An 11,958-nucleotide genomic window follows, 5' to 3' on the forward strand; every position below is an offset into this window, starting at 1 on the left:
TCTTCCAACCTCCAATGTCTACAAATGTCCTCAGGAAGATACAGGTGAAATAGTCCCATAGACTATAAAAAAAAGTTGGTATGCCACAGTGATTGGTTGGTCAACCAGACACACACAGCTGGCTAACACATCTGTGGAGCAGTATTGAGTGTGTAAGTGCATGACTGTGTGACAGAGAGAGAGCCCTGTGAAACAGAAACTTAGATTTGCATGGCCCCTCTCCCAGAATAGAGCAGTACACTCCCCAGATGTTCCCCCATCCTTAACACCCCACCAGCGCTAGACCAGAGGAGGTCAAAGATCAAAGTCAGAGGTTAGATGTCAGTCACAGGTCATTTTATAGGTCACTGCACTAGTCTTGTGTGGTGTACACAGGAAGAGGTTGGACACCAGACGTCAGCCAGACTGGTAGAGGTCAAAGATTTTAAAAAGTCAGAGGTCAGTTCCCCAGGGAAGAGAGTCATTCCAACCCCAACATGCCACCAGACTGCCTGTCACTTTGTTCTAGTCAGCTTTTAGTTAGAGACTAGATGATGAGAGCACCATTTACTAAGGTCACATTTTACATCCCTAGTGCCCACTAGAATGGCATGAGGAAGTATTAGATAACTAGTGATGTACATCTGAAGATTCATCATGAATTCATCAGGAATCAGCACTGAGACAGATTCATCATGAATTCATCAGGAATCAGCACTGAGACAGATTCATCATGAATTCATCAGGAATCAGCACTGAAACAGATTCATCATGAATTCATCAGGAATCAGCACTGAGACAGATTCAACATTAATTCATCAGGAATCAGCACTGAGACAGATTCATCATGAATTCATCAGGAATCAGTACTGAGACAGATTCAACATTAATTCATCAGGAATCAGCACGGAACCAGTTTCATCATGAATTCATCAGGAATCAGCACTGAGCCAGATTCAACATTAATTCATCATGAATCAGCACTGAGACAGATTCAACATTAATTCATCAGGAATCAGCACTGAGACAGATTCATCAGGAATTCATCAGGAATCGGCACTGAGGCAGTTTCATCAGGAATTCATCAGGAATCAGCACTAAGCCAGTTTCATCATGAATTCATCAGGAATCAGCACTGAGACAGATTCAACATTAATTCATCATGAATCAATACTGAGACAGATTCATCATGAATTCATCATGGATCAGCACTGAGCCAGTTTCATCGTGAATTCATCATGAATCAGCACTGAGACAGTTTCATTGTGAATTCATCATGAATCAGCACTGAGACAGTTTCATCGTGAATTCATCATGAATCAGCACTGAGCCAGTTTCATCGTGAATTCATCATGAATCAGCACTGAGCCAGTTTCATCATGAATTCATCATGAATCAGCACTGAGCCAGATGGAAGTCTTCATCTCAGTTTAGAATACCTCCAGGGTCACTGACAGGTCAGCCAGTGGCAAAGGACAACAGTTCCAAAATCACATGCTCAGACACACATAACCTCCTAATGCCTCCACCAGTACCTGTCCTGTACCACACTGGGGCATCTCCCAGACCTAATCCTGAGTAAACTAGACATTAGACAGAGGACACCATTCACCTCCATGTGATATGTCTGACCTAGCAAGGTCAAGAATCTGATATAAATGGGTTCTTACACGCTAAGAATTCTTTATTACACCATATTGGAGAGTATAAATGCCATTTAAGATTAGATCTCATATGTTTCTCTGTATTTATTTATTTAATTAGGCAAGTCAGTAAAGAACAAATTGTTATTTACAATGATGACCTACACTGGACAAACCCGGGCCAATTGTGCGCTCCCCAATGGGATTCCCAATCACAGGTCGGATGTGATACAGCCTGGAGTCAAACCAGGGTGTCTGTAGTGACGCCTCTAGCACTGAGATGCAGCACCTTAGACCACTGTGCCACTCAGGAGCCCTGTAGCTTTCCACACATTTACTGAATATGCTATAATGGATCCAAACAAAAAGTCCACCTGATGCTTTTGTTCTCTGTAATGTTGCATATTCAATATGTGGTCTCTTTCTCCCCCAAATGAACAACTTCATTACAGAGTCAAGTTTAGACCAATAGTCTATAGGAGGCGGCAGTGGGAACATGGAACTCGTAAAATTGATACGAAGGAGGACATTCATTTTAATCATTGAGATTCTAGCATGCAAAGAAGTGGCCATAGCAGACCATCTTTTTATGTATTTCTGGATATTCTGAAAGGTTTCTAGTAGTTCTTCCTGAAAGTAGTGTGAATAGAGGGGGTTATGTAATGTCTAAGTAGGTGGTTTGTTTCTTCACTGGGATAAAGGGTGGTAGTTGCTTCCCTTAGCTGAGTTAAGAGGTAGTAGATCTGTTTTAGACCAGTTGATCTTGTAACCAGACCGTGACCTGAATGCTGTGAAAACAGACATTATTGGCTGGAGGGATTTCTGAACATTTGCAACGTAAAGCAGTATGTCATCTGCATATAGAGAACTTGCTTGTTAAGCCAAGGTTGGAAATTTACTGTCACCTGCCATAATGGAATGTTTCTACACGAGTATAATGCATTGGCTGATGACCTGGATGGAATTATGTGATCATTCCTTAACCCATAGGAATTCCCACCTAGTTGACTACTTCAAAATGGTGGAATCCCTCAATGGCAATGTCCATGCAAAACGGTTATATCCATCTGAGGCCTCAATCATTATTTATGGTCTGAACTGGACTTCAGCATGACGCCATTTTAGCACAAGTCTAGAATATCAAGTATAGAATAGCAATACACTAGTATTGAATGGATACACTTAAATGTAACTAAATTCTATGGTCAATTACAGGCCTGCCACAGATTTAGGTAAGCTATTTCCTTCCATGTTTAAGATTATTGTGTTTATGTCATTGCATTAACGGTTTCATCATCTGTCCTGAGGCAGGGTATTTCCATAGAGCAGGTGCTTTGCATTGGCAGCTCATTCTTCAGTGCTCTGGGAGTGTTTATAGCCCTGAGAGTTTCACACTTCATGAATTATATCTGTCCTGGCAGTACGACTGCAGTGTTTGCAGAATTGGGTCCAGTCTGTCGTCTTCTCAGAGCCACAGATGATGATGAAGATGATGAAGATGACATCACTGATTCCACTGCTGATCATACTGGGGTTCCTGACCCAAGGTTAGAATCTCTCAGCATCTCTCACTGTGGTCTACTGGTTTTAGCAGGTTTTAATGGGCCTGTACATGTTTGGACATGGAAAATGTTTTCAATGCTTTTCATCTGGATTATTAAGACGACTCAAAGCTACATTTTTCTGTTTCAATTTCAGCGTCATCTGCACAACGTGTCCTGAATCAAGCTGATGAATCTAAGTCAGTTCATCTGGGAGACAGCGTGTCTATCAGTGCTGTTGCAAGTTCAACCGGTATTGATGATGACATGATCTGGTACCTGCTGAAACCTGGACAGGCTCCTAAACTCCTCATCTATAAAGTAAAAACCCTTTAGTCTGGAACACCATCTAGATTCAGTGGCAGTAGATCAGGTACTGAGTACACTCTTACAATCAGTGATTTCCAAGCTGAAGATACAGGAGATTACTATGGTATGGGTAATTATGGCGCCCCAGAGTACTTCACACAGTGATTTAGAGTCGTACAAAAACCTTCCTCAGTCAGACTGCACAGAGACTGTACTGCTGCAGCTGGGACCTACTGCAGGTGTCGAGGAACAACAGACTATGATATGAAACACTGGTTCACTGAACACACAACTCAGGTCCTAGTTATATGACATCACCAAGCATAAATAACCACCACTTTACCACCAATGGTCAGATAATGTGGTTCCCAGAATAGAGCACCTCTGTCCCCTGATATTCATAACCACCACTTTACCCCCATTCTGAAAATCTGGTTACAACTCACAAATTAATCTCAAATTCACAAAATAGTTTAGTCATGATCAAAACTAACAACTATATCCCTTAACCTCCTCCCATGTCTATAATGGTCAGATGATGTGGTTCAGCTCCTGTCCCCAGATATTCACTGTCCCAAGGGGGTCTATTCACTACCCATCCCCCCTCCCCCCTACCAACCTTCTAATGTTCAGTTAGTCTTTGTTTAACCACAAGTCCACAGATATTCACTTCTATTTCTTTAAATAATACAAATCAGGGACACCTTGTTTGACATTAATACAAAGTATTTTATTTTGTTAACATTTCCAATCTAAAAGCAAAAGCAATAAAACACAGGTACAGATTTAAAGATGCAGAATCCCAGATTGATGACCAGAGATGAAGCTCTAGATAGATATCTAGAATGATAGAATGACAGATAGGTAGGTGTTCTCTGTGTACAGGGTGTCTACTGGGAGCAGTGGTGTGGCTCCAGTGTTTGAGTGACGGGGGTCTGGTCCTTTAGGGAGGCCTCACAGGTGACTGAGCCAGCCTTCCTCCACTGGTCAGTGGGGAGGGTGAGGCTGCTGCTCCAGCTGTAGTGACCATCCTTCTCCAGGACCTCCAGACTCTGGCTGCCCTGCAAGGCCCCCCCGGCCCCCAGCCTCCAACCCAGCTTCCAGCCCCCCGGGAAGCCCCTGTTGGCCAGGCACACTAGGGCCACATTCCCCTGGTCCTGCTCCTCACTGGAGGGAAGTAGGACAGTCAGGGAGGGAGGTACCACACCCACTAGGAGAGAGAAGATGAGGGGGGATAGGAGAGATGACACGTAAGGGTTAAACTGGACAAGAACCTTGAAGAACATTCAGCAGCTTTAATATGAAGATACAAATATGATATTTGTATTGTATAAAATAGTCTGTGAAAAAGGCAAGTTAAATATAAATATATATTACACACTCTTTTACTTCCCTCCAATATCATCGATGAAGCAACACCACACACTACAGTCAGTGATGCATTAAAGTACAGTTCAGAAATGAAACTTACTTGCTTACAAAATAAAATGTTTAACAATGCTGCTGAACTGTTTTTGTGTATTTAAAGACATCGAACACATCAAGCTATTATTTTTTGGCATATTAGGTTTTTGTCCTTGAATGATCATTAGGGTATGTGGAAACACACTCGGAATCAAATAAATTAAACAAATCAAATAAATTAAACATTAAAAACTGCAACTTTTTCTGAATAATTACTTTTTGTGACTTTATAAATGTTCAATTGAATGTATTATAAAAAGGATGAATCTCCTGTACTTACAGTCAACGATGAGTTTGGTGCCTCCACCGAAAGTGTACCACAGTGACACAGACTCATTGAACAGCCGTACAAAAACCTCCTGCACTTTACACACACCAGTAACTCTCTACACAACACACATTCAACCCTACCACTGATTGTCGGTCAAAAACAGCATGTGTAGGTCATAACTTTTCAAATTCATTTAAGTCTGATATTTTAGATTATTACTTTTTGCTGACTTCCGCTCTGACTATAAAATATAAATGTTGGAGATGTGTAATATCTCTGACAAACTCACTAAGTATTCATTTAAGTTTGATATTTTACATTATTACTTTTTGCTGAATTCCCCCCTGACTATAAAATATAAATGTTGGAGATGTGTAATATCTCTGACAAACTCACTAAGTATAAGAAGCAGCCATGTAGAATAGAAATACACCAGTATTTAATGAATAAAGTTGTAACTAAATGTAACTACATGTAACTAAATACTGTAGTCAATTCCAGGCCTTCACACAGATTCAGGTAAGCTATTTCCTTCCATGTTTAATATTGTTATTGTGTTGCATTAACAGTTTCATCATCTGTCCTGAGGTAGGGTGTTTCCATAGAGGAGGTGCTTTGCATTGGCAGCTCATGCTTCAGTGCTCTGAGTGTTTATAGCCCTGTGAGTTTCAGACTGCAGGACTGAGAGCTGTCCGTCAACACAACAGAAACCACGGCAACCATGACTCTGATCACCATCTTTATCTGGACACTGGTCTGCTGCTGTCTCAAAGGTCTGTTGTTTTAGAACTCTTACAATGGAAAAATACATGTTGAGTACCTTGTATAATCATTGAAATTGATCTCAATTAATAAATGTACCTTCATAAAATATAATTAAATATAAGTCATAACTTATTCATACTCGTTGATCAATTTATATTTTTCTTCCTCAGGATCCAGAGGTCAGGTGACTGTGACTCAGCCTCCTGTAGTGACATTTTCTCCAGGAGACCCTGTCACTCTGACCTGTACAACCAATCCTAAAGTGTACAGATGGGATGATGGAGATGAAGCTGTGTTCTAGTATCAACAGAGACCTGGAGAAGCTCCCAAACTCCTGATAATATACGCAAAGACACGGCTAGATGGGATTCCTGCTAGATTCAGTGGCAGTGGGTCTGAGAGGGACTTCACTCTGACCATCAGTGGAGTCCAGGCTGAAGATGCAGCAGTTTACTACTGTCAGAGTCGTCACAGTGGAGGTGTGTTCACACAGTGATTTAGAGCCGTACAAAAACCTCCTGTACAAAATGACACACATCACTGGTCCACTGAACACAGAACTAAGGGTCTTTACAAACTAGTTTCATAACTCTTCATCCTCCCATGTCCACAAATATCCCTCCTTATTAGAATGATAAAGGTGAAAAAGTCCCATTGAGGATGAAAAATCCTTATCATGACAACATAAGATCATGTGTGAAGCAAGAAGTTTGGTGTGCCTCAATGCTTGGTTGACCAACCAGATACACACAGCTGGCCAACACTTCTGTGGAGCAGTATTGAGTGTGTAAGTGCATGACTGTGTGTGACAGAGAGAGAGCCCTGTGAAACAGAAACTTAGATTTGCATGGCCCCTCTCCCAGAATAGACCAGTACACTCACCAGATGTTCCCCCATCCTTAACATCCTTAACACCACACCAGCACTAGACCAGAGGAGGTCAAAGATCAGTCAGAGGTTAGATGTCAGCCACAGGTCATTTTATAGGTCACTGCAACAATCTTGTGTGTTGTGCACAGGAAGAGGTTAGACACAGGATGTCAGCCAGACTGGTAAAGGTCAAATATTAAAAAGACAGAAGTCAGAGAGTCAGTTCAACCCCAACATGCCACCAGACTGCCTGTCACTTTATTGCAGTCAGCTTTCTGTTTTCTTGCCAAAGAGACTAGTTGACAAGAGAACCATTTTCTAAGGTCAAATTGTACATCCCCAGTGCCCACTAGAATGGCATGAGGAAGTAACTAGTGATCTACATCTGAAGATGGAAGTCCTTCATCCCAGTCTAGAATACCTCCAGGGTCATTGACACAACCTCCTAATGCCTCCACCAGTACCTGTCCTGTACCACACTGGGGCATCTCCCAGACCTAATCCTGAGTTGACTAGACTAGACGTCCATCAGAGGACAACATTCACCTCCAGGTGATACAGTGCCTTGCAAAAGTATTCATCCCCCTTGGCGTTTTTCCTATTCTGTTGCATTACAACCTGTAATTTAAATAGATTTTTATTTAGATTTCATGTAATGGACATACACAAAATTGGTGAAGTGAAATTAAACAAAAATGTTTTTTAAAAATGTAACTGAAAAGTGATAGTTTCATATGTATTTACCCCCTTTGCTCTGAAGCCTCTAAATAAGATCTGGTGCAACCAATTACCTTCAGAAGTCACATAACTAGTTACATAAAGTCCACCTGTGTGCACTCTAAGTGTCACATGATCTGTCACATGATCTCAGTATATATACACACCTGTTCTGAAAGGCCCCAGAGTCTGCAACCCCACTAAGCAAGTGGCACCATGAAGTCCAAGGAGCTCTCCAAACAGGTCAGGGACAAAGTTGTGGAGAAGTACAGATCAGGGTTGGGTTATAAAAAATATCTGAAACTTTGAACATCCCACAGAGCACCATTAAATCCATTATTAAAAAATGGAAAGAATATGGCACCACAACAAACCTGCCAAGAGAGTGCTGCCCACCAAAACCCACGGACCCGGGGAAGGAGGGCATTAATCAGAGAGGCAACAAAGAGACCAAAGATTACCCTGAAGGAGCTGCAAAACTCGATAGCGGAGATTGGAGTATCTGTCCATAGTACCACTTTAAACCGTACACTCCACAGAGCTGGGCTTAATGGAAGAATGGCCGTAAAAAAAGCCATTTCTTAAAGAAAAAGATGAGAAAACGCGTTTGGTGTTTGCCAAAAGGCATGTGGGAGACTCCCCAAACATATGGAAGTAGGTACTCGTGTCAGATGAGACTAAAATTGAGCTTTATGGCCATCAAGGAAAACACTGTCTGGTGCAAACCCAACACCTCTCATCACTCTGAGAACACCAACCTCACAGTGAAGCATGGTGTTGGCATCATCATGCTGTGGGGATGTTTTTCATTGGCAGGGACTGGGAAACTGGTCAGAATTGAAGGAATGCTGGATTACGCTAAATACAGGGAAATCTGTTTGTCTTTAAGATATTGTTTTATTACCTTTATTTAACTAGGCAAGTCAGTTAAGAACAACTTCTTATTTTCAATAATGGCCTAGGAACAGCCCCTGCCTTGTTCAGGGGAAGAACAACATATTTTTACCTTGTCAGCTCAGGGATTTGATCTTGCAAGCTTGCAGTTACTAGTCCAATGCTCTAACCACTAGGCTACCTTCTGCCCCCCCACCTCAATTTGAAACTGGGATGGAGGTTCAGCTTCCAGCAGGACAATGACCCTAAGCATACTGCTAAAGCAACACTTGAGTGGTTTAAGGGGAAACATTTAAATGTCTTGGAAAGCCCAGACCTTAATCCAATTGACAATCTATGGTATGATTTATAGAATGCTGTACACCAGTGGAATCCATCCAACTTGAAGGAGCTGGAGCAGTTTTGCCTTGAAGAATGGGCAAAAATCACAGGGGCTAGATGTGCCAAGCTTATAGAGACATACCCAAGGGACTTGCAGCTGTATTTGCTGCAAAAGGGGCTCTACAAAGTATTGACTTTTGGGGGGGGTGTGAATAGTTACGAACACTCAAGTTTTCTGTTTTTCTGTCTTATTTCTTGATAGTTTCACAATAAAAATATTTTGATCTTCAAAGTGTTAGGCATGTTGTGTAAATCAAATGATACACTCCCCAAAATCATTTTTAATTCCAGGTTATAAGGCAATAAAATAGGAAAAATGCCCAGGGGGGTGAATACTTTCGCAAGCCACTGTATTTTTTAAATGATTTTTATTTCACATTTATTTAACCAGGTAGGCCAGTTGAGAACAAGTCCTCATTTACAACACATTTACAAGTATGTCTGACCTAGCAAGGTCATAGGTCAGATATGAAAGGTTGCACATTGCCTCTATGCCAGAAAGTTTCAGGCATTACAGCACATTACCATTCCTTAAATCACTGGAGTCTGAAGCAATATATTTTCTCTGTATCCTGTAACTAGGAGATCTGTCACAACGTTATTGACATTCATAAAAGCCTCATAGTGCTTATAAAGGTGGACAAACTTTGTTGTAGTGGTTCCATGTTGAACTTGTTGATTTTCGTCTGTGTAGCCTACACAAACACAAATCAAACCAAAATGTTAAAGTAAACAAGCGATAAAACAAGCGTAAAACACGCGTCACTACAGACCCAGGCTCGATCCCAGGCTGTGTCACACCCTACTGGGAGTCCCATAGGACGACACACAACTGGCCCAGCGTCATCCGGGTTAGGGGAGGGTTTGGCCAGGGGGGCTTTACTTGGCTCCTCGAGCTCTAGCGACTCCTTGTGGCGGGCCAGGTGTCTGCAGGCTGACTTCGATTGTCAGCTGAACGGTGTTTCCGCCAACACAATGGTTAAGCTGGCAGGTGTTTAGGAGTGTGGTTTGTCGGGTCATGTTTTGGAGGATGCATGACTCGAAATTCACCTCTCCCGAACCCGTTTGGGGATTTGCAGCGATGAGACGAGATCGAGATTGGATATGATGAAATTGGGGAGAAAAAGGGGGGTAAAAAAAATAAAAATAAAGGTACAACATTTAGTTTGGTTAAAGTTTGTTGTATTATCCATGCGTTGTATTAAGCTGCTGGGCATATTGTTCCAGAAGAAAATAAAGAGCGAGTGGGAGGAGTGTGATTAAGATACAACCAATCAGAAAACGCTTTTGTTGCCACCTAGTTTTTTTACATCAAGTTTTTATTTCATTTCATAGGATTCATACAATACAAAGTAATACATATGTTTATCATTTACATTACATTTTATTCAATTAGCAGACATTCTTATCCAGAACATCTTAGTCCATTCATCTTAAGATAGCTAGGTGAGACAACCACAATAATTAAGCACATTATGTACCTATACAGCATACTATGATTTAATGAAGTCTCTGATTTGAGCCTAAATTCACCCAAATTCACTGCAAAATGTTTTTTCATTCAATGATGTCATATGTTATCAGAATGCATATGGGCAGAGTAAGACATTGTCATTTACGACAAATATCAATATTGACAATTGTGCCATTTTACTGTCAACAACAGAAATATAAAGCAATTCACATGATTATTATTTGCAGTTTATTATTCTGTCCTGAGGTAGGGTGTTTCCATAGAGGAGGTGCTTTGCATTGGCAGCTCATGCTTCAGTGCTCTGGGAGTGTTTATAGCCCTGTGAGTTTCAGACTGCAGGACTGAGATCTGTCCATCAACACAACAGAAACCACGGCAACCATGACTCTGATCACCATCTTCATCTGGACACTGATCTGCTGCTGCCTCAAAGGTCTGTTGTTTTCTAACTCTTACAATAGAAAAATACATGTTGAGTACCTTGTATAATCATTGAAATGGATCTCAATTAGTAAATGTCCCTGCATGAAATATTATGAAATATAAATTATCTGTTATTAATACTCCATTCATTTATATTTTTCCTCTGCAGGATCCAGAGGTCAGGTGACTGTGACTCAGCCTCCTGTAGTGACATTTTCTCCAGGAGACCCTGTCACTCTGACCTGTACAACCAACCCTAAAGTGTACAGATGGAGTGATGGAAATGAGGGTGTGTTCTGGTATCAACAGAGACCTGGAGAAGCTCCCAAACTCCTGATAATATACGCAAATCAACTGCTAGGTGGGATTCCTGCTAGATTCAGTGGCAGTGGGTCTGAGAGGGACTTCACTCTGACCATCAGTGGAGTCCAGGCTGAAGATGCTGCAGTTTACTACTGTCAGAGTCTTCACAGTGGAGGTGTGTTCACACAGTGATTTAGAGCTGTACAAAAACCTCCTGTACAAAATGACACACATCACTGGTCCACTGAACACAGAACTAAAGGTCTTGTTATATGACATCACCAAGTATAAACACTTTACTAACTCACAGAAACAATGGTTACAAACTAGTATCATAACTCTTCCAACCTCCAATGTCTACAAATGTCCTCAGGAAGATACAGGTGAAATAGTCCCATAGACTATAAAAAAAGTTGGTATGCCACAGTGATTGGTTGGTCAACCAGACACACACAGCTGGCTAACACATCTGTGGAGCAGTATTGAGTGTGTAAGTGCATGACTGTGTGTGACAGAGAGAGAGAGCTCTGTGAAACAGAAACTTAGATTTGCATGGCCACTTTCCCAGAATAGAGCAGTACACTCCCCAGATGTTCCCCCATCCTTAACACCCCACCAGCGCTAGACCAGAGGAGGTCAAAGATCAAAGTCAGAGGTTAGATGTCAGTCACAGGTCATTTTATAGGTCACTGCACTAGTCTTGTGTGGTGTACACAGGAAGAGGTTGGACACCGGACGTCAGCCAGAATGGTAGAGGTCAAAGATTTTTAAAAGTCAGAGGTCAGTTCCCCAGGGAAGAGAGTCATTCCAACCCCAACATGCCACCAGACTGCCTGTCACTTTGTTCTAGTCAGCTTTTAGTTAGAGACTAGATGATGAGAGCACCGTTTACTAAGGTCACATTTTACATCCCTAGTGCCCACT

At 41.6% G+C, this 11,958-nt stretch overlaps 2 gene segments (V, D, J or C); one reads left to right on the forward strand and one right to left on the reverse strand.

Annotated features, from left to right (window-relative positions):
- Positions 1-4,180: 4,180 nt before the first annotated feature.
- On the reverse strand, positions 4,181-5,745 carry LOC112255128. The segment is given in 3 exon segments: positions 4,181-4,682; positions 5,217-5,322; positions 5,719-5,745. Coding segments are annotated over 3 exon segments (453 nt in total).
- Positions 5,746-10,630: 4,885 nt separating this feature from the next.
- Positions 10,631-11,241, forward strand: LOC121846190. The segment is given in 2 exon segments: positions 10,631-10,741; positions 10,901-11,241. Coding segments are annotated over 2 exon segments (378 nt in total).
- The last annotated feature ends 717 nt before the right edge of the window (positions 11,242-11,958 follow it).

The sequence above is a fragment of the Oncorhynchus tshawytscha genome, unplaced genomic scaffold (genome assembly GCF_018296145.1).
Source record: "Oncorhynchus tshawytscha isolate Ot180627B unplaced genomic scaffold, Otsh_v2.0 Un_scaffold_1528_pilon_pilon, whole genome shotgun sequence".
Taxonomy (NCBI): domain Eukaryota; kingdom Metazoa; phylum Chordata; class Actinopteri; order Salmoniformes; family Salmonidae; genus Oncorhynchus; species Oncorhynchus tshawytscha.